Below are 24,494 nucleotides of genomic sequence, written 5' to 3'. Positions count from 1 at the left end.
TTTTTTTATTCTTATTATTATTTTTATTTCAGTATTTATTGAAAAAGTTTGATTTTGTTAAGAAAAATGTCTTTTTTTTATAAGTAATTCATTGGAAAAAAGTTTAAATTTGAAATTATTTCTTGAAAATGTAATTATTCGATAGAATTTTGTAAAAATTTAGAATAATTTCAGTAATTTTTTACTTTTGAGTCGGCAGCGTAATTACGTTCTTTATGTAACACTTTTTTTTAATGGAAAAAGGTTTGAATTTCAATTTATTTCTTGAAAATTTCAGTATTTATTTTAAAAGTTTCATTTACATAAACAATTCTTTTGGAAATTCAATGGGAAAGTTAGAATTTTATATTATTTATTTATTACAAGTTTTATTTTTAATTTTAATAAAAATTCTGTATAATTTCAATATAAATTTAAAATTGAAGTGAAATAAACAATTGTTCTCTAAGGAATTCAATGTAAAATTTTACATTATAAGAAATAAAAGAGGCGCGGTCATTCATTAAGAATGTCGCAGCAAGAATGATCTCACGTTTCTAACTGTATTTAATCTGTGACTTTCATTGTTTATATTTTACAAATTGTATATAAAAAAAGTTAATCACTCGACATTTTATCATCTATTACAAATTGTTGTTTAATAAATAGAAGTGTGGCAATTGCAACTAGTACTAGAACAAAAAGAAAAACAAGAAATAAAGGATAAACTGAGATTAAATTATATAAATATCGGCTAATTAGATACACGAGATAGTTTATTTTGTTGTGTCCTTCGAGTTCTAATAAATTCCTCTCCGCATCTCGATGAAGATAGAGAAAGAAAAAAATAAGAAAAGTCGTACGGTATTCGTCGAATAATCTTTATTGTAACATGATTATTAATTGAAGTTTTTGGGTTTTTTTCGTAATACTTTTAGAACTTTGTGCGTTGCAGTCTTCGGTAATTGAATAATTTAGTTTAATTGATATTCCACGGAGCTCGGGGACTGACCTTCACGTGATGAGGGAGCTCTTGACCCGAGGAATTAATGTACGATCGGTATTTTTTTTTGTTTTTGGATGGAAGAAGAGGTAGGAGAGGTAGTTTGGATGAGTCCTAGGATTCGGAGGTGGCCATGGTTGTGGTGGTGGTGGATGGATCGGAGGTTCTGAAGCAAACACGACGCCGCGCCTCCTCCTATCGACTTATCACCGTTAAACCAACTTGTGTAGTCGCGGTCTATACCGACTGGCCGGTTGTGGTTGTTTAATAGTCATTCGCGATTTGGCGAACGGGAAATTTCGTAGTGACTCCCAAGTTTTAGTAGCATCGCTATTGTTTTTTTTTGTTGCAGTTGTACGCCCACGTCTCTCTCCTAATCACTGATTATATTCACATGATAGGAATTAACGAGGATTAAATCATCAAAATAAAACGTAAGTTATCGAAAACACTTAACAATTATTTCGCAAATACTTCCTTATAATCCAGGAAACGTTTATTTCATAAACAATTATATTTTTTTTAAATAAATACTGTCAAATTTGACACTTCACAGTGTTAAGTAACGTACAACGCCTACTTTATTTGAATGAATGTAAATACCATTTAAAAACTTAAAACAATTAGATTTAACTTCATTTTTGTTCAAAGTAAAGTTTTAACATTTTTTTTATTTATTTGCATAACAATTCAATAATTTTCTTAATTTTATCATTTAGAAACAAACATAACTAATTTTAATGCAATACGACGAAAAAAAAAACTAATTGATAATTAAATACTAATGATAGAAACAGAAAGATTTTTATTCAAATCAAATGGATTTAACGTGTCTTCACGTTACCCAAGGTTTTCCTTGTTTTTTTTTAGACATTAATGCAGATTCTTAGCTGTATTCAATTGATGTTTATTGAAGTTCTGCAAATTGAATTTACTATTAAATTTAAGTTTTTTTTTACAACTATTGTAAAATTAAATTTTTTGATGATTAATTCACAGTTGTAGATTCAAGCATATTTTTAATTGAATATTGAAGGATGAAAAAATTAATTATTAATTAAATAAAAAAAAAATTTAACACATTTTCAAATTTATACTTATTTTACTATTGAATGATAATGGAAATTCAAATTAATTAATAATAAAATAAAGTTCGTTTTTTTTTTAAATTTATTATTGAAGGTTGTAATAAAAATTGTGAAGAAAAAGGTAATTTTGAAATGCATGTCATTTACCATTAAACCATGGTAAATTCCGCTAATAAGCATTAAAAATAAAATTTCAAAATATTGAATTGCGTTTTTTTTATGACTTTCATTGGATTTTAATCATTGTTGTTAAAAAGTGATATATTATATTATCAGTGGATTAATGCTGCAGCTTTTAATTACGAACATTTTTAATTGATTTTAACACTTTTCCATTCATAATTCAACAGTTTTCATATATTTATAAGAAAAAATGGTGTAAAATAAAGATTTTGTTGTTTTTGAATACATTTTATTACTCGTTCAATAATCTTTGACAAACTGTTCAATTAAAAAAACGTATTTTAAAGCTATATTACTCAGCACTATTGGCAATTAGGAATTAATTATGTAACAAAACTAATTGCAGTGGAATTTGCGTAATAACTGAGATAACGTTAAGTTCTAATAGTAATTGCAAAAAAGCAATTTACTAGTAAATGTTATATTCTAATACGATGATTACGGATATATAAAGTAGCGAATTTGATGAAACAGTGACAATATGAAGAAAACAATAAAAAAAACATAGGTTTCAATTTTTTCAATATATTATATTATATAAGTGGATTAATGCTGCAGCTTTAAATTACCAAAAATTTTAATTGATTTTTAAATTTAAAACCTTTCCATTCATAATTCAACAGTTTTCATATATTAATAAGAAAAAATGGTGTAAAATAAAGATTTTGTTGATTTTGAATACATTTTATTACTCGTTCAATAATCTCTGACAAAGTGCTCAATTAAAAAACGTATTTTAAAGCTATATTACTCAGCACTATTGGTAATTAGGAATTAATTATGTAACAAAACTAATTGCAGTGGAATTTGCGTAATAACTGAGATAAGGTTTATTTTTTCGAATAGTAATTGGTTGTAATGTAATTGAAAAAAAGGTAAATGTTATATTCTAATACGTAGATTACGGATATATAAAGTAGCGAATTTGATGAAGCACTGACAATATGTTTACAGTTACTTTACCTTAAAGAAAACAATAAAAAAAACATAGGTTTCAATTGTTTAGTAATTTGCGTTGTTGGTTGTTGTTTCAAGCATTGCGATAACGTTTGTAATTTTAAAAGAAGTAAATCGTGTCTTCATTTAGTAACGCACACAAATGAAACCTTCAAGTACTATATATGGGTCAAAATGACCCGTTTATTAAAATTAAAAAAAAAGAACAAATTATTACAATTTTTGCAACAAACACAGATTAATTCGTATTATTTAAGTAATTTAACATCAAAAAACTGATTTTGTTGTTCAGAGGTAATTTTTTTTTGAGCAAATTGAACAAATTGTTTTTTTGCACTACTTTGTTCAATTATAACTTAAATTATATAATTTTTATAACAATAACAACTTTGTTATAAAAAAAATGTTTGGAATATTTCATCTGATTTCAGAAATAATAAATAACATCTGCGAAGGCTTGATTATTAACAAAAAAAAGTACAAAACTTTCGATGTAGATTTTACTTTTATATTTAACAGAATTGTTTAATGAATTATTCAATGTGATTTTTTATATTTGAATTATTATTATACTTTATAGGTTATATATTTTTTTTTAACAAAGGTGTTGAATATTGTATGTGATTTGTTGAATGTGATTAGTTAAGTTCCGTATTGAAGGCAGCAGCATCGTTAATATCAATAAGTGCAGTAAAGTTATGGGTCGCGCATGGAATGGTAATAAGTTTCAAGTAAATCAGCGTCGTAACGAGCCGCAAATTGCATTAATTAATGAATCCGGAGTGGATGCGTTATACAATTAGGTCGTATTAATGGCTCTAGTATGCAATGCAGCAGATGTGGCGGATTTGTGTTTGCTTATCGAGAGCTTTGATCTCGCCGATTCTTCGTAGGAGAATTAAGAACAAATTAAAAATCATGCAGATGCTACACAACACAACACAACACAACACCTAGGATGTACCGCAATTAAACGGACACTAGATCTTCGAAACGTCGGAGAGTAGGCGAGAGGTTGGTTCTTAAGAGGCGCGTAGGTCAAATAGCTGAGAAGACCCGACCGACCAACCGCCTAACATCTGCTCGTTCCCAATAACCAAAAGGCCGTGCAAACTGAATAATTGGCTTCGTTAAATTACATCCGATGCGAGAAACGAAAACTAATCTCCGAACAAATATTTGGCATATGTCACTTATTTTTTGTTTGTTTGCGTAATCTATCTAGTATTGATAAGCATCAATTCGCATAGTAGGCGCAATAACAAAAATTTAAAAAAAGATACTCTTTTAGGTGGATCAGCGAGTAACGGTGCTTTTTCGCAATCTATGCAAATCCTCTGCCAATGATTGCGTAAGACGCGCTGCGTATAAATTGATAATGGCCATGATATTAGATCATTATAGCGCTTCCTGTCAATTTGTTGCTAGCGCTATTTTGAGGCGTGCGAGAGCGCTATTGCTATTAGACTATATTGCATATTAACGTGTGTGTGTGTTTCCAGCATGCGAAAAGGCAACCCGTGGGAAAAGTTCATCAACGTCTCTTGACTTCTTCCTCGGAATAGTGATTTGTTACTACTACCATCACCTCGCATAAATTTGTACGGACACATCGCACATTAATTCTTCGCTTATAGTTTTGAATGCCATAATTTCATTTCGGTCCCACGTACAGTTTTCATTGATAGAATACATTTGAGAATATTAAATTAATGAAAATTCGGTTGTCGAACGAAGCACGTTCTTAGTGGTTGAAAAAGTTCGAAAACCGAAACCTCTTGTTAATCGAATTTACATTTACTTTATATAGTTGAATGACATTATTTCAGAAGATTAAATATGAGAATTTTTATTTAAAAAACAAACAGTGAAAACTCCGTTGTCCAACAAAATATGTTTTTTGGTAATTGCATAATTCGCAATGTTTGAAAAAGTTCGAAACCGAAACGAGTTGTTAATTGAATTTACATGATCTGATATAGTTGATTGTCATACTTTCATCAATTTATCGTACAGTTTTCATAAATATTGTCTGAAGAATAAATTTGAGGATTTTCAATTCAAAAAGAAAATCAGTATCAAAATGCAAATATTAGTAATCACACTTTAATGCAAATTACAGTGAAAATTCTGTTGTACAATAAAACATGTTCTTTGGTAATTGCATAATTCAGTTTAATTGATATTATAATAATCCAATTTTAAAGCAAATTACAGTGAAAATTCGATAGTCGAACAAAACACAATGGTTGAATAAGTTCGAAAACCGAAACCAGTTGTTAATCGAATTTACATGATTTGATATAGTTGATTGTTATACTTTCATCAATTTATCGTACAGTTTTCATAAATATTATCTGAAGAATAAATTTGAGGATTTTCAATTCAAAAAGAAAATCAGTATCAAAATGCAAATATTAGTAATCACACTTTAATGCAAATTACAGTGAAAATTCTGTTGTACAATAAAACATGTTCTTTGGTAATTGCATAATTCAGTTTAATTGATATTATAATAATCCAATTTTAAAGCAAATTACAGTGAAAATTTGATAGTCGAACAAAACACAATGGTTGAATAAGTTCGAAAACCGAAACCAGTTGTTAATCGAATTTACATGATTTGATATAGTTAATTGTCATACTTTTATCAATTTATCGTACAGTTTTCATAAATATTGTCCGAAGAATAAATTTGAGGATTTTAAATTCAAAAAGAAAATCAAAATGCAAATATTAGTAATCTCATTTTGAAGCAAATTACAGTGAAAATTCCATTGTCCAATAAAACATGTTCTTTGGTAATTACATAATTCAATTTAAGTGCATGGAATAAGTGTTAATAAATACATTTTAACACAAATTTGAGTGGACATATGGTTGTTCAACGTTAAAAAAGTTCGAAAACCGAAACCTGGTTTTCACATAGAACTTATTGAAAATTTGTATAGTTTTACAGTCCTGATGATTGATTATTTAAACTTTCTTATAACAATTAATGATAAAATTCGAAGAAGAAAAGAAATATAATATAATCTAGTCTTACCTTAACAATTTATTGAAATAATTTTGTTGTTGTTAATATAATTTGTGTAAATTCGCATGCATTATTTACATTCAACTATTGTTAATCGAATTTACATGATCTGATAAAGTGGATACACACAACATCGGAGGTCTCGTGATTCCGCGAAGAATCGTAGCATTGTGTACGAAGTGTGAATGTAATTGATGGCACGAAGGACGAGACTTTAAAGAAAGAAAGAAAAAGAAACGTAACCGAACGAGGATGTAAAAATTACATTGCATCTCCGATAATTCGAGTCTATAATTACAGTGACCTCTAACAATGATATAATTAACAATATATAATTAGTTGTAACAATATAAAAACTTAAATAAAAAGTGTAATGAAAGCACGTTTTCTTCCCGAATCGGCAGATGGTCCTCAGTTTGTTCCGCTCTGCGCTCTCCGGTAATTGCTATTGAATTTGTAAGAGGCAAACCAAAAAAAAAACAAGACGAGATTGAGAGAATACGTGGAACGGGTAATGAAGAGCGTCTGTCGTAAGTGGTCGATCGACGAAAAGAGAAAAAAAAGTGATCTTCTAATGCATAGTGTATTGACCTCTGTTTCCTCGGGGGACGACGAAGAGAATCCTCCGGAGTCATGGGAACACGTGAAGAAGACGTGCCTCGCAACATTCCTGCAACCGCAGTCATTAGCATCGAACGGATTGAAAATTATAAATATAAAAAATAACTAATACAAAAAAAAAACATTGTAATATCGCCTCTCAATTAGTGGGCAATTTGTTGACCATCGAGCGTTCACGACTTCGGATATTATTAATCACCTTTGCAGAACGAAGACTATAGCTTGCGAGAACATCAAAGATACCAGTTGCTAATGATTTGGTATTACACGACACTTTATCGCATCTCAACGCTCATTATTTTAATTATTACAATTATTAGTAAATGTAACTGTAAATGGAAATATCTTTTTTTTCTTCTTCTATAATTAAATATTTCGTTTATAATAATGATTACTGTTATTGCGCCTCGAGCTAAGAAATTGTAGAAAATAATCACTTTGTAAGTTTCCAATTCTTCTTCCATATGCTCGTTTTCATTTTTCAAATCGAAAACATGCGTTTATTTACTCCCAAAATTTACATAATACAAAAAAAATTCATATATATTAGGTTTGGAACAAATTTTATTTTTAAATATATTTGCAAAAATAGTCAAATTTATAATTGATTTTTCATAAAAAATTACAAGTAAATGTTGGAAATTTTTATATTTTCTAAAAACAAAGTATATATTTCTATACATAACTAGTAAAAATTAACATCAAAATTATTGTTTAGTAAATAATTCGTAATAAAAAGTAACTTTCTCTATTGATTGGAAATGATTCAATTAGAAATTATTTTTCTCACTATTTAAATATAAAATTAAATGAAAAACATTCTACAAATTTCGTTTCTATTATAAATAATTTACTGTATTTATTTAGAAAATTGATTTATTAGAAAACTACAAATGTTGATTAATTCTTGCGATTTTAATTATTAAAATAGTTGATGTGAAAACTTAAAGTGTATAATTCTTGAATTTTGTTTAACACTTTTATTTCGTACACAATTATTACAAAAAAAAAAGAATATACACGTACAATATATGAATAAAACATAAAATATCAATATTTTAGGTCAAATTGTTTAAGCATTTCTAGCTGATAAAAAAAACCTGAAGCAGAATAATTAACATTATTCGATAACCATTCAACTTTGTGTTCGCATAAAATTTAATGCGTTTTTCTTGAATATTTGTTAAAGGAAATTTCCTCATTTTTTATAAATAACTGTTAAAAAATGTACATCTAATGTCTATGTTATCTAAACCTATATAAGTTTTAAACCATTTGATAAAATATAATGCGTTTTTCTTGAATATTTGTTAAAGGAATTTACCTCATTTTGAAATTATTGTGGTTTTAATCAAAGTTATTTGAACTTTAGAAACAACAAATCACGAAATTCCGTAAAAGCGATTTGAAAAATACTATTTTTTTTTGTTACTTGGATAGATAAGATTTCAATGGAATATTAATTATTGCGTAGAGCAGTTGGCCAATGTTACATAATGTGGTTTAAATGAAAAAAAAAATGATTGCTTTTAATGGAACTAATAATTATATAATTTTGTTTTGATTGAAACATTTTTAATTATTTAGTGAATTAAATTTAAATTTGTAAACTAGAAAATTTAAAAAAAAACATTATTTTCTTAATAAACAATTTATATAATCAATTGAATTTTCACAAATATTATGATAATTATATTGTTGAAGAATGTGTAAATTTACATACTTTTTTTTTCATATATTTCAATAAGAATTTAAATTAGAAATCTTCCGTTTTCTAAATCGCGATTTCGCACTTTGATTCCGAGTGAAAATAAGCGATGTTTCTATAAAATTTTTTCTTCCTTCCTTTCCTTCCAACATTGCGCTTCTTCAAATCTTCGACTTCTTTAATTTCACTTGGCGGCATCTGCCACGCTCCAACTAATTAACAACAATTAATTACAATTAAACCGTACAAGAGATGCTTTCACTGTTATCCAATTCGTTTCCGAAAGAAGTGAAGAACTTCTTTCGGGAATATCGGATATTGTTAGAAGACAATTGTTTCACAACCGGAAACAGCGCAGTTTTTTTTTCGTTTGTTCCTCGTTGTCCCATTCTTCCTATGATCGACATAACGATCTCCAATTAGCGAAATCTCAATGTTATTGTTATCATCTCCCACACGCGTTACGTAACTCTTACCATTTTTTTTTCACGTGTGAGTGAAGAAACCGCTCGTTTCGTAATAGTGCAGTGCTGCAATTGCAGAAACGTGCCCCGATAACAGAATACGTGCGTTCGGACTAAAAGCTTTTGATAATTTTCGGATTTACTGCTTGTCCTCGGTTAATTAAAAGAAAGTTTTACGTTCATTAGGCGTTTCGGAATGTTACGATTGTAACTGAAATCATACATGTGAGTGCGCGTTTTATTATTTTATTTTTTTAAATAATTTTTGCTGCTTTTCTTTCTTGTTTCTGCCTCTAAAAACCGTGTTAAAAGTTTCGCTTACGGGAATTAGTTTCGCTCGTAATAATCGCTTTACGTAAGCGCTCCGTTGTTTTTTTAATTTTTTTTTTACGTGTCTGATTTAGTTGTGTCGCTTTGCTCGCAGTTCATTTTTCGTCTGCTGAATTCCTTTCGTTCTACAAGAAAAAAAATATATAAGAAAGTTACAAGGATATCGAAGAAATAACATTATAAAGGTATTTTGAGCTATTTCAGATCATTTTTTTTACATCAACTTAATAATTTTTGTAATTATTTGATTTCTTTTAATTTACATATTGAAAGTCGATTTAGATGAACGATTATATAGAAAAAGTAAAATAAAAATCTAATACTTTTAATTGCGAGTCTACTTTTTTTCAAATAAGCTTAATTTTTATATTTTTCTAATTTTAAGTTTGTTTTGAGCTTATAATTTAAAGTCCTTAAAAACAACAACATTTGTTTTTTGATTTACTTAATTAATTTGCATATTGAAAGTTGATTTATTTGAAAATCATCAAAATTTTGTAGAAGTTATGTCGTCTGGTTTTATTTAAATAATCAATTTTAATTACTTTTTTTTTCATTAATTTACTTAATATTTTGCAAATTGAAGGTTGATTTGTTAACAAACAGTTCATAATCAACTTTCAATATTCAAATTAAGATCACACCTATTTTAAATAATTTGAACAAGAAACTACAAAATTTTAATTATTAAATCTTAAAATGTAAAATTTAATGAATTTTTACAGTTTTTAATGAAAAGTATCAAATATGATGTTTATTGAAGAAATAGTATAAATCTGAAGTTGTCATAGAATTGACGTTTAAAAAGCTTATAAATCTAAACGTAACCTATTTATCAGTGTTCTTTTATGACAAATGACATAAATGTAACTGTTAGACATACCAACTTATATTGATTATTACGTAATTTCATGGGGTCTATATCGCAAGCCCGTCAATCGAAATCGACTGTATCAAAATCCTGACTATATCAGACTATATCAAAACCTCGACAGTATCAGAATCTCGACAACCATAATCCCGACTATATCAAAATCCCGACTGTATCAAAATCACGACTATATCGAAAATTTAAAAATGTTATTGTAGACATTTTCGATAGAGTCGGGATCTTGATACAGTCGGGATTATGGTTGTCGGGATTTTAATATAGTTGGGATTTTTATATAGTCGGGATTTCGATACAGTCGGGATTTCGAACGTCGGGATTTCGATACAGTCGGTATTTCCAACGTCGGGATTTCGAACGTCGGGAATTTGATTGACGGTATTTCCGTTGTCGGGCTTGCAATTGCCACCGAATTTGATGATAGTAAAATCTTTGCTTCCTCTATTGGTATAATTATGTTATGAATAATATACAGAAGTTTAAAGTATATTTAAACGAAAAAATAATAATGATCTTTGAAAACGTATATTTTGTCTTCTGTTGTATAGAATAAGTATGTAATAAACGCTTTCAGTAAATGAGATAATATCCCTTACTTAGTTGGCATTTGCATGTGAAGAAGTTAACTTATTTCGCTACAAATGTTATTAGTATAATTTGCAAAATGTCTTCTACATTTTTTTTTCTAAACCAATACACATAAATATTTCCAATAAAAATTAGTTTTTCTAATATAAGTTTTTCATAAAATTGAAACGAATTTTCGAATCAAATGTTTTCCTTTCTAATATTCATATTTATTAAATCGAAACTAATTAATTGTGCGTAAAAACGAATCTAAATTCTATTAATTAAGTTTAATATTATGTAAATCAATAAATTTTAGAAATTGTAGTAGAAATGAATTTATTTCTTCATGAATCTTTGTAATAACAATTTTTTTTTTCTATTTTTTTTTATAAAATACAATCTAATCTAATTTAATTAATACAATTTGATTTTATCTAAATTAAAGAAAATATAATTTGTAGAAAAAAATTAATTGATTTTACAATTTGTAGTAAAAAATCAATGATTTTTTTGAATTCATTAGAAATCTTTGAATTGAATTGGGAAATCTTGATTTTATCTAAAATCAATTAATTTTATAATGTTTTAAGCAATTTATATCTTAAATTAAGAAATTGCTTCATTATATGTTTAATTATTAAAATCTTTTATAAGAAATTACAAAATTGAGTGAATGTGGGAATAAATTTAGTTTAAATTTATTATTTTCGTTTGTGTTTTGTATTTCTGTTTCTGTAGTGGAATTCTCACGCGACCGCAGCAAACACGTTTAACAAATTTCGACAATTTTCTCTAATTACAATTCGTATATTTAGTTAATGCGCTCAATGAAAATGACGTTAAAACACATCTAGAAAATAGAGAGAGAGACCGGTTTCGTGAAGCGACGAATCCGGTTTGCGCGAAAGGAAGAAAAAGAAAATAGAAAAATGAAAAGAACGAATACGAAGGAAGGAAGGAAAAACGAAACGTTTGCAAACAGGTCTTGCGAAGAAGGATTTTTCACTTTTCCGCTCGCATCTCGAAACTTCCTTGCCCGGAAAAAGTAGTACAACGTTTTCCTCTCTGCATTTGGCCATCCTCTATCATTATTTTTTTATATTTTCTTCTTTCTCCTTCTCATTTTATACAATTATTTTTTATTTTTTTCAAATTGCAATTTCAATGTGCAATTACCGATGTGCAAATCGAATCGATCACACCTCATCGATGTCCCGGCATGCAGTAATCCCGATCCTTAATGCAATAACAAATAATTTGGATTCGAAAGCACACTTTTCGAGCGGAATCGCATAGAAAATTGTCATTATCATCACCATCATCGACGATACACTTTCACAATGAAAACACACTCACAAACATATCTTGTTATATGTGGACGCACACACAAACCATACAGATGCGATTTCCAATCCGTTTCCTAACTAAATTTTGTTGCATCTTCGCCTTTCGTTGTCGAACGAATTCCGCTCGTAAAAAGCATATGTATTTCAAAAGATTTATTATAGAATATGCGATGAGAGAGTGAGCGTTGAATGAGCAATAAACTAAAATAAAGAAGGACGTTCATAGAGGTAAAATTACGTAATTTCGGAGGAAAGGTAATATTCTTCGACGATGCAATTCGTAAATGCCATCGATGATATTTAACTGGATAGCAATGAATACAGGTAAATGGGTTATTTCGTAACGAAATATGAATGCTCCTCTTCCTGCTACACATCTCGATCAATTTAATGCTTTCACTAATCCACAATGAACAATTTTGTGAAGATAACAAATCTCATTTAGAAGGGATATAGTTATATAATCACACTTTTTTGTTTGTGACAACATTTTGAGGGATTAAGAAGTTACGTAAAATAATATTGCTTTAAAATGTGTCAAGATTTTCATTTGAAAACCCCGTTTTGTTCAAAGTTGTATCATTTTAATCCATACTACTACTACTTCATACTCAAAATGTTATATTTAAAAGTTGCAATGATATCAAATTTTTGACAGCTGTCACTTGATAGCGTTCTGTAGTTTTCAAATGATTCAAGATTACCATAGTTTTGTCAAAATGTAATACAAATGTAATCAAACTTTCAAACTTTAAATAAACAAATGTGATAATTGTCAAGTTACATGAATATAGTCTTCTATAACAGATTTTTTTCAACCTTATTGCCGCTTGACTAAAGTTATTTGACATTTTGACGCAAGTTGACAGCTGTCATTTGACAATTTTTTTTTTTAACGCAATCCAATATTGACTTGTTAATTACTATAAAAGTAATAGTTTAATTGTGACGAGTATTTGCAAAGTAACTTGTAAAATCCAAAAACTTTATATATTTTAAATGATATTTGACAAAGTACGTGTATTGTGCAGTTTTAAAATGATTCAAAATTGTCATTTTTTGTTTGTTAAAAGTTTATTACATTTTTAACCTATTCTATTACAATCTTGTCTTTTCAAATCTTCAATAAAACAAAGTCAAGTTACTTTTTTTGACACTTTGAGACAAGTTGACAGCTAACATTTGTTTGCAATTGTACATCGACTCAATTGTTTACACATTTCTTTGACACATTGACAGCTGTTGCTGATCTATACTATAAATACAATAGTTTAATACTGACTATAATCTACTCGGCTATTGTGAAATCGAAGTAACTGAAAACATCTTAGGTAATATATGAAAATTTACTTATCGATGATTTTTAATTTACAACCCTGTTTCGTCAGAATATAACCAACACTTCTAAAGTGTTCTATCATTATACAAATATTAATATAAAGATAATAGATTAATAGTGATTAAAAATTACGCAATAATTGGTACGTAACTTATACATCATTTGCGTAATTACAAATGGTATCAAGGACGCCGAACATCCTACACAAACAACGTGATACTTGTCAAGTTGAGTCATCCAAGTATTATTACTCTTTATTTTTAACTAATAAAATTATAGAATATTATTTGTTCTATTGAAGTGTTTGATTATGTTGAACCTGGATTATCACCGGATGATGGAAATATACCACCGAAGATAGTGAACACCACAATTATATCAAAGTATAAACAATGTTAATAATTAATAAATATAACATATGAAATAATTTATACAAACTTTGTTACAAATAATGCGATATTTGACAAAACAACTTATATAAGTAACGGATTTAGGCATGGGCTTAGTTAGCAGTCAAATAACCTAAAGTCTGTTTATTTGATAGAAAGTACGTTCAATAATTTTACATGTTCAAATTATTACGTGTAATTTATATTATCATATAGCATTAAGCAAATTACATAAAGCACTTTACGATTGCGAAATGTATGCTAGAAATACATGCAATATGATTGAGGAAGGGCGTAAATAAATTCTTCGGTCTTCAAGGATGAAAAATGATGATGAAACGAAAAAAAAAATATTTGTCTCTCCCAAGGAATTTCAGCTGGATACAATGTAATATGGAAAATCGAACGAGGAAAGCCGATGGCATTATTATATAAGGATTCATTAGTCGAGAGAGCCAAGGAAGAAAAACAAACACTGATTGCACTTATTAAACCTCCCGCTGATTCGAGAGAAAAAAAAAGAAAGAAATATGAAACCGAATTACACCGTAATTTACAAATTACATAACGATCGTTCCAAACGCAAAGAGAGGAATAAAGGATTCGATTCGAGGAATACCGAAATTACCATTATTAAGTTCGTCGAAACAAATTGAGATCATTTCTTTTTTTTTTGTACTTTATATATTGTTGGTTGGTTTATTTTCTTTTCAATTTGAAAGAAATGTTAATTATATAGGGGCTTTTATAATTGTCGTAATTAAGTAAACTCTCTTGGTTAATGCTTCACCATTTGTTCGGGCTGCATTCATTATGGGATCTCGGAATGCATGTAATCAACGTTTGCACAACCTGGGTTCTTCTCTTCGAGTATGCATGCACCTTGGTTTCTTGCGTCCAATTCGAATTATATTCATTTCGCATTGTACGAAATTAATGTACTTTGCTCAACAGCAAAAGCGTTTCAAGGCGATGCCTGTTGCATTGAAGAGACGACGTGACGAGACGTATAATTTTACAATCGTTACTCCAACTAAAAACGAAAAGTCTACATGCTTAAAACAACTCTTTCATACACCAAAGACATACAACTTTTTAGCAATTAATCATTTGAAAGAGAATTACTTTCAAAATTAAAACGGAAGATGGTCAAATGAATCATTATTACGTGGGCTTTTTTTTTGTTCTCCTGAAATAAATTTCTTCTTCGGCCAAAAGCGGCTTCCATAAATTACACTTAAAACTCCCGATACGAAGAGAATTTGAAAGTGGGAAAAACTATACGTATAATATATACATGCACACACGTATAAATTCACAGCGTGCTGATGTAATTCCGAAGGCGAGAAGATCTCGGAAGAAGATTTGAATCTTAATGAGTCTCTCCGTGTTTCTTCTTCGGTGCGGAAGAAAAACGAAAGTGCCATGATTCGATTTATTGTTGTTTCTCTATTTTAGAAACCCATCGCATTTTTTTAAGTGCTACGTAATCATTTCTTTTTTTATTGACGTAAACAAACGACTTTGATTGATAAAGTTCTAGGAAATCTGCAAATTCCACAATCATTTGTATTAAAAAAAAATAACATATCTATTATTTTATTATCAGTTAATTCCGGTAATCCCTTCAATTAATTGATACTATATTGATCATTAAAAACAATACATTTTCAATGTTGGTATGATATATAGTAATAATATAAAAACTAAGCTTAAAATTTATTTCATGTTAAAGTAATTCCATTAATTCCTTTAATGTAACATTCATAAGATTACAAATATGAATAATTTCATAAAAATTCCTTTTTTTTTTCAATTGCAGCGCGATTTGCTCGAATGTTTGAAGTTGTTTGAATTGCGCTTATCGCACGGTTTCTTCCACAAATTGAAATTAATGTGTATATAGTAATAGTAAATAGTGAAGTTTATGATATTTTTTTACGTTATTGTAATATTTGTAATGCAAAAACATTTTTTTTTTAGTTTGAAGAATTTTGAAAAATGTATAATTTTATCATTACTTTACTGATACTAACGAACGTTAAGTTATTTAGTTTGTGAATTGATGATATAAGAATTCTCAATGTGTTCAATTTTTCTTTATAAATAAATAATTAAGTTTTATTTTTTGGATAGATTAATGAAAAGTTATGGATTTTATTTATGTTTACAGATCGGATTAATAAATCTAATTTAAAATCGATTTGGATTTTTTTGTGTTATTATTTTATGTTCATTAGTGATTGAAGTTCAATGGCCATTTGATAATTAATAATGGATTAATGTAATTTAAAGAATTAACGTCTGTAGCTTGTTTTTAATTGATCTTTGCTTAATTAACTAAATTAAATCAATTGAGAAATGTCTACCATGGAACGGATGCGCTGACAAGTAATTAATTTTGACAGATGCCAGATGCCAATTAAACGCGTTGCCATGGTGACTTAATCGTAGGAAGTTGTTATTTGTACGTCTATTGCTAACTTACGGAAGATTTCAAACAAAAAAAAATTCAAGACAATCGAGTTGCCTCATATACTTATATAATTACAGGCTATCATATCTTGAGTTTTCAAGAAAGAAGACGTTTCAAATGTCACGTCAATGAAGTTTGACATACGTCATTGAAAATTGTTTATTTCGATTCTGAGACTCATCTGTAATTATAATTGAAAATATTCTGTAAATATTTAGTAACGATTTGTAGAAAGTTTCACAATTCATGTAAAATTACTTTTGACGTTTCAAATGTGACGTCAATGAAGTTTGACATACGTCATTGAAAATTGTTTATTTAGATTCTGAGACTCATCTGTAATTATAATTGAGAATATTCTGTAACATTTAGTTACGATTTGTAGAAAGTTTAACAATTTATGTAAAATTATTTTTGACGTTTAAAATTGTGACGTCAATGAAATTTGACGTACGTCAGTGAAAATTGTTTATTTCTATTATGAGACTCATCTGTAATTATAATTGAGAATATTCTGTAACATTTAGTTACGATTTGTAGAAAGCTTCACAATTTATGTAAAATTATTTTTGACGTTTCAATTGTGACGTCAATGAAATTTGACGTACGTCAGTGAAAATTGTTTATTTCGATTATGAGACTCATCTGTAATTATAATTGAGAATATTCTGTAACATTTAGTTACGATTTGTAGAAAGTTTCACAATTTATGTAATATTATTTTGACGTTTCAAATGTGACGTCAATGAAGTTTGACATACGTCATTGAAAATTATTTATTCGATTCCGAGACTCATCTGTAATTAATTTACTAGAAGTGTTTTATGACATTTTGTTGCGATTTATAAGCAGTTATTGAATTGATAAATAATTACAGACTTGCATATACCAGAAAGTTGACGTTTCAAAAGTGACGTTCATTAAATTTGACGTATGTCATTCATTGAATGAATGTCAATTAGATAACAATAAGTTAGGATTTATAGGAAGTTGTTGTATTGGCAATTTTTGTAGGATTATTTACAAAAAATAATCTGGAGAGTATCGAGTTGCCACGTCACCTTTATATAAATAATTACAGACTTGTATATCCCGGAAAGTTGACGTTTCAAAAGTGACGTTCATTAAATTTGACGTACGTCATTCTGTGAATGCATATCACTTCGATTCTGAGACTCATCGGTAATTAATTTCGCTGGAAATATTCTATAACATTTTAGTTGCGAAAAGAGGTTCTTCGTTATGCAAAGGAAACGTTCCCATTTAATTAGACACGAATTAAAATAGGCAACAACAACAACAAAATGTTAATAATTGGATTCTCGATGGAGCGGAAGATTTCTCAGACGAAAAGTGGATCATGTCTGCGCATTACGTAACATGAATTTTGCGCTTTTGTTTTGCACACGTCCCAGTTGGTGTGGTTTAACAGAAAGGTTAACCGCTGCAAACGGTGCGTTAGCATCTCTATGAAATGTCAAGCTTTCCTTCATAGCTGTCAATGACGAATTAACTTATGGTTAGACGGCGTTTCGCAATTGTAGCAGTGAAGTAATAGGCAATTTGCGACCTTTTCTGGTGTACGCGACATGTGCAGATTTTGACACCGTTCGCAAATGTCACTTATCGTCGTTTAGTTACGAGGAGGAATAAACAATTTAACTTGATGATGCTGTAATCATTATTTTATGTAGAATTTCTAAAGCCTTCCCAGTTCCTAGTTGTATGGATGGACCTGGGTGAAAGGAGTATCTTTCTTGAAGATGCTGCTGTTGCGATGCGAGCGAAAGGTCAAAGTAAAAAGACAATAAATTTAGCGAGCCGAACGACCTGAATACCATTCCATTCGATGATGCATTTATTATACATTGTAGATTGCGCACAATGGACCTTCTTCTTTGAAACCGTTCCAAGATGACGACGACGATAATAGAAGGAAAATTGTGATCGTGATGCGGCTGAAAAAAAAAAACAAAACAAAAAGAAATAGAGAAGACGAACGAACAATTCATGTGTTCTTTAAACGGATACAGGAATGTGTACTAGTCGATGCAAGAAACTAGTTTCCAAATTCACTTACACGTCGATTATATAGTAATTGCGGCTGCTTAAGGTCGTCCTATCCTGGGAACCGAAAACGTCGGATGTATGCGCAATATAATTATTATTGCTAGCCACGTCGTGCTTGTTTTCAAGTTCATTGCTTCCTTTTCGAAAGCAGTCGCCGCCGCCGTTTCACACCAAAAATTATTATTTAATACTGCTCATAAATGTAATACAAACAGAAATAAAACACGAATATTAGTACTTAAATTAGAGTGCATGTAATCGGTTTTATTTCCATTAAAATGCACATTGAAACTTCAATATTTACCATTAACTCAAAACTTACGTAAACATTTGATAACAATTTTTTTTTGGAAGATTTTCAAGTATTTCTAATACAAACTTTATTAAATTATCTAACATACGTGTAGTAAAATGATCAATGACAACTTTCTTTACTTATCTAATAATCATATATTATATATACAATTCAAATAAGTATCTATTGTTTATGAAGTTCGTTTCATTGAACTGTGAGTTTTCTTTATTATTTACATTTTGGTTCATCAGTTTTTAACAGATTTAGTTTAGTTTAGACGAACTTTTAATTGATATAATTCAGTTTGTAATATGTTGTCTAATTGTATGTTTTTTTTTCAGTAATTCAAAGATGTTTTGTCCGTGGAAATGTTCCGGTCGTTTCATCACGAAAGTCTGCGCGGCTACCGTCCTTTGGAGCTTGATCATCCTGATAGTGTTCCAGCTTCGGACGACGATCGACGTGAATGTGCCTCATCTGAACAGCAGACTGCTTCTGCAGAAGCGCCACGATCCGCTGACGCGGCACGCCGATTCCACCACGGAGGGCATCGATCAAGATCCTTTCATCGACAAGAGCCCAAGCCTATCCGAGGATAAGCTAGTCCAAGAGATCCAAGATCGGATGCCCACGCTTCCGATTGTTTACTGGAACAAGCACAAGAACAAACCGATGGGTTTGAACAGCACTTGCGCCCGTTTTCCCAGCATGTTCGATCTGGAATTCAACAACCTCTATTGGCAAACTCTGAGGACGTCGAACGGAACCTTCCAATTGTTCGGAGCGTACCTCGACAAGAGACAACAGAATCGATTGGGACCGACGGTACGAGTACTAGGTATGATCGATAGGATCGAACCCACAGTTGTCACCTATTGCCAGTTTTGGTTCGAAGGAAAGAAGGAACCTGTGATTACGAAGAGTTTTGAGTATAAATACATTTGGTACAAGAAATGGGGAAACTACAAGCAGGGTATCTATCAGCCTTATTTGATTGCTTGCGTTTTACCGCAAGGCTACAAAGAGAAAATTCCTGCTTCGATTTCTATCGTGGAGAAGCAGTGCGATAATTCCACGAACAATTTGCGCGTGATTTATGAACGACCGGCGAAGAAAAAAGACTTTGCCGTATGCGTCAAGGGCTTGGACTTTTTGCACGAGGATTTATCCGTGCGTCTGGTGGAATGGATAGAGCTGCTCAATATCTTAGGTGCCGATAAGGTATTCTTTTACGAGTTGCAGACGCATCCGAACATCAGCAAAATCTTGAGGCATTATCAGCAAGAAGGTAAAGTGCATGTGACGCCCATCAGTTTGGCCGGAGGACAACCGAACGCTCCGGCGTTTCAGCATCTGTACCTAACGAAAAAGACGAACAACAAGCGCCAGAATGAGCTGATCCCTTACAACGACTGCTTCTACAAGCACATGTACGAGTACAAGTACATAGCGCTGCTCGATATCGACGAGGTGATAATGCCGAAAGACGTGAATTCTTGGTCCGAATTGATGGATATCGTTCTACCAAAAGCTTTGAAGATCAACAAAGAGGAACGGGCTTCGTACAACGTACGAAACGTGTACTTCCTCGACGATCTTCTGCACGATCACGGATGGTTCAAGGAGATCCCCAAGTACATGCACATGCTGCAGCACGTATACCGTGCGAAGAACTTCACCAAACCCGGGCAGTACGTCAAGTGCTTCCACAACACCGAGAAGGTGCTCACTCTGCACAACCACTTCCCACTCTCCTGTCTAGGAAGCTCCTGCACCTCGTACCCAATAGAGACCAACGACGCCCAGCTGCATCACTACAGAGCGGATTGCGTGAAGACTTTGAAGAAAAGCTGCGAGGAGTACAGGAAGACCAGTGTTATGGACACGACGATATGGAAGTACAAAGACGCGCTCGTGAACAGGGTTTCCACAACCCTGAGGACTCTAGGTTATTTCACCGATACGGGAAAACGATGATATTCCCACAACACGATTTACATAACATTTAAAAATATTGTTGTTTCTTCAACCATTCTATAGCGATCAACAACAACAAAAAAGAAAGAAAATAATGTAAAGAAATTTGCTCAATTTGCTATCTTGTGTGATCATATCTGGCGTTAATCCAGTCAATTCAACTATTCCTTCTCCTTAATCTCATCAACTAAGATGAGATGTCGTCAAAAGGCGAGTTAAAAATATTAAGCGAGACAGAGAAAGAAAATAAAATAAAAGTGGTTTTAGAATTTTTGTATGTGATATAAATAATGTCCTGTGAATTCGGCGTCTCTTCCTGAGAATAAATCCGAGCACAACGGTGTAAATAGTTTATTAAGAGAAAAAAAAATGAGTTAATTTTTGTTCCCCGTATTATTTCTTCGAATTTCTGTTAACAATATTTATTTTCTCAAATTTTTGCCCCTAGTTTGTACACTAGACTTAGGCCAACTATTATTATTATTATTATTTTCTGTGTATCCTGTAAGAATTAATTACGTATTCTTAGACTGATATATTATTATTATTATTATTTTTGAACTATATACAACACTTTTTTTTTTTGTAATATTACGAGTCGTAGGTATTATTGTATTATTTATTTCATCTATGGTCATGTAAATATTATAATAATAACAAATATTATTTTTTTTTTATAATAAATCAGTTTCAGCGTTCCGGATTTGCTGAAGAATTTGAGTATTTATTCATCAAATTGTATTTATTTAACAGTAAGCCAAAATATACTGGTTCTTTGATGGTTTATGCGAATTAGAAATAAAACGAAACTAAGTGTCCTTTTTTTTTATATTTGTTTTTTTTTTCGTTCTTTTTACAAAATTGTAAATAATTTTTTTGAATAAAAACGAATACTGTTCAGAAATCAATTGTTTTTTTATTATACAAGTGATTTAGATTTAGACTTATCTTAAGTTGAACTAAATACTTTAATCCTTATCTTTTAAGTTTATAAATTTTAAAAATAAAATACAAATATTTGTTATTAATTGCGTCATTTAATGTTTTTAAAGTTTGCTAACGCCTTTTTCACTGATTCGATTAATTTGTTACTGAATTTAACTATGGTTTTGTCTTCAATCACGTTTAACTTATATTCTTTGCACTTTTCTGGGCTCTCGTGCACGCAGTCGCTCCTATAGTGATTAAGCTGAGCTAGTTCTGGATCGACGTTTAAGTTGTTGCATTTTCCTAGACAAGCTATGGGGTAGTGGTTATGCAGGGCAACCACACGATCCGTTGAGACGAAGCACTTGATGTTGCTTCCAAGTGGAGAAGGATTTTTGGATCTTCGCGTATGACGTAAAAAGTACATGTAGTTTGGAACGTCCTCGTCGGTAGGCAGATTATCGAAATAATACATGTTGGCAAAGGCGAAGGAAGAAACGTTTTTGAATTCCAATGTCGTTTGCAGGTATTGAATCAGTTCAAACCAATTATTGTCGAATTTAGGCATTATCACCTCATCCACGTCCAGCAAAGCCAAGTACTCGTACTTATACATGTTTCTGTAGAGGCAGTCGTTGTAAGTGATCAACTCGTTCAGACGCTTCATGCTTTTATTTTTTCTCAGGTAAAGATGTTGGAGCCACGGAGTGTTTGGCAACGTTCCAGGAAGAGTTAGATCCGTCGATTCGACCCTTCCCATCGCCTCGTAGTATTTCAAAACTTTGGAGACAGCAGGATGAGTGTGAAGATTGTACACGAACACTTTATCAGCACCGAGTAGTCTCAAAAGCTCGATCCACTCAATCAACTTGACAGAGAAATCGGGATCGGGGAAGTCCAAACCTTTAACGCAAACCCCGAACTGTTTCCTGCCGCTCTCTTTGTTGTAGATCACCTTCAAGTTGTTCGTCGCTCGATCGCACGTATCCTCAACGAGAGACACAACTTTCGGGATGGAGAATGACGGAGGAACGTTGCAGGATATTAAATATGGATTGTAAAGACCATTATTGAAAGCCCATTCTTTCCTCCAGATTAATTGAATTTCAGTTACCGGCACGATCGTGGGAGATGCATCCTCATTCCACAATTGGCAAGATTTATTCGCGCTCGGTTCACTTCCATCGAACATCCCCAAAATACGCACCTTGGCTGGTTCTTCTCTGTCATCGAGGTACGCGCCGTAAATGTAAAAATTCCCTGCGGATTCCGTGAAAACTTGCCAGATGCGATTGTTTATTTTGATGCGAGACAGGTCTGATCCGAACAGCATGCAGTTGCTCGACGCTTTCATCCATTTCTTCTCGCTTTTGCCCCAGAATTTCGCGGGCAACGAAGGCACTTCACTTTCGATGCGATCATCCTCATCGAGACTCTGCGAATCGCCGATGATTTCATCAATTCGATGGAGATCAATAGTCCACAGGTAAATTAGAGTTGCAACGATCAGCACAGCGAAAAGAGCGGACAACTTCAATAGTTTCATGTCGGTAATGCAATAACATGCTAAATTATACTGAGATAATAAAATGAATGATAACGTTTATCTAGAATACGGGCTTATTGCACTAACAATTCTGTTAAAAAATCATTCGTCGCCTTCGATTTGTAGCTCCATGTCCTTCACCGCCTCGTCAAAATTGCATTTATGTACGCAAGTGTCTATTATAAACTGAGCACTTCTTGATGAAGCAGCATGTGGTTATACATTTCTATTTCTACAATTCTACGTCCTGAAGATGCAAACGACGAAATCCTTTTTCTCCTTTCCGATCTTCAGAATGTTTATTACATCGTCTCATTTATAATGCAGTAAAGCAGTTATGATTGATAAACGATAGACTCTTTGGATACGAAGAAATGAGTTGCCCAAATACATTTGTATTTGTATTCCTCGATTGGTATCAAACTTGGAAGTGAATATTGGTATTGTTATCCTTTACAGGTAAGCCCGGAACAATTCTGTTTTAGCCTTTTTCTGCCTCCGTTTCAACTGCCCAAAGGCCGATGATTATATCGAGTTTCTTCAAAGACCGTTCATGTTGTTTATTACTAATTAATTTGGTTTGCATTAGCGCGCTGTTTCATATACTATACTAATCCTAGATAAACTTTATCTTTATACGTTTTATGAGCAGTGTCATTAATTATACTAGAAAACTAAAAGTAAATATGTAATTAACACATACATATTTTTAATTGAATTTCTATTAAAAAGGGAAATCTCTTAAAAAATACAAATATAGTGGAACCTAGAATAACTAGGATTTTGCTTAACGAACAAAATTACTAATGACGATGAGAAGAGAAGTCCCTAATTGTGTGCCTGTTAATACAGTGGTTTCCAAACTTGATGTTACTACGCCTCCCTCAAAAGTATGTAATCATTTGGCGCCTCCCCAACATCCTCCATTTCATAAAAAGAACGCGTATTACAGCAATATGGATAAGAGCACAGGAATGTGTCTATACCTGCTGGATTCCCCAAACATTCAGCTTTCATATGCATATATTGGATTCATTCTATCTATTATAGTTTTCGAGTAAATCAATGAAATGTGAAAACACTGCTTTTTCGAGCATTTTTTAAACTTTGAACACGAATTACAGCCAAACGGCTAAAACCACAGTAATATATCATATACTTGCTAGATTCCCCAAACATTCAGCTTTCATATGCATCTATATTGGATTCATTCTATCTATTATAGTTTTTAGAGTAAATCAATGAAATGTGAAAACACTGCTTTTTCGAACGTTCTAATTTCAATTTTTAACTTTGAACG

The 24,494-nt window shown here is 31.1% G+C and overlaps 2 protein-coding genes across 3 annotated transcripts in view; one reads left to right on the top strand and one right to left on the bottom strand.

The window, feature by feature from the left end:
• LOC108557212 overlaps positions 1–21,272 on the top strand; it is a 47,736-nt gene extending 26,464 nt beyond the window's left edge. For both annotated transcript variants that reach the window (XM_017913650.1, XM_017913651.1), the window contains 2 exons: positions 1,335–1,416; positions 19,086–21,272. In XM_017913650.1, the coding sequence (XP_017769139.1) occupies positions 19,096–20,721 (1,626 nt within the window). In that variant the 5' untranslated portion in view covers positions 1,335–1,416; positions 19,086–19,095 and the 3' untranslated portion in view covers positions 20,722–21,272. The remainder of the gene's footprint in view (positions 1–1,334; positions 1,417–19,085) is intronic.
• A 482-nt stretch (positions 21,273–21,754) lies between these two features.
• Positions 21,755–23,263, bottom strand: LOC108557209. The gene has a single exon (XM_017913647.1). It carries the CDS (start codon positions 23,192–23,194, stop codon positions 21,755–21,757), a length of 1,440 nt encoding a protein of 479 aa, XP_017769136.1. The 5' UTR covers positions 23,195–23,263.
• Positions 23,264–24,494: the final 1,231 nt, after the last annotated feature.

Source organism: Nicrophorus vespilloides, unplaced genomic scaffold (genome assembly GCF_001412225.1).
Source record: "Nicrophorus vespilloides isolate i.1.1-1 unplaced genomic scaffold, Nicve_v1.0, whole genome shotgun sequence".
Lineage (NCBI taxonomy): Eukaryota > Metazoa > Arthropoda > Insecta > Coleoptera > Silphidae > Nicrophorus > Nicrophorus vespilloides.
This window is presented reverse-complemented; position numbering and strand designations above follow the sequence as displayed.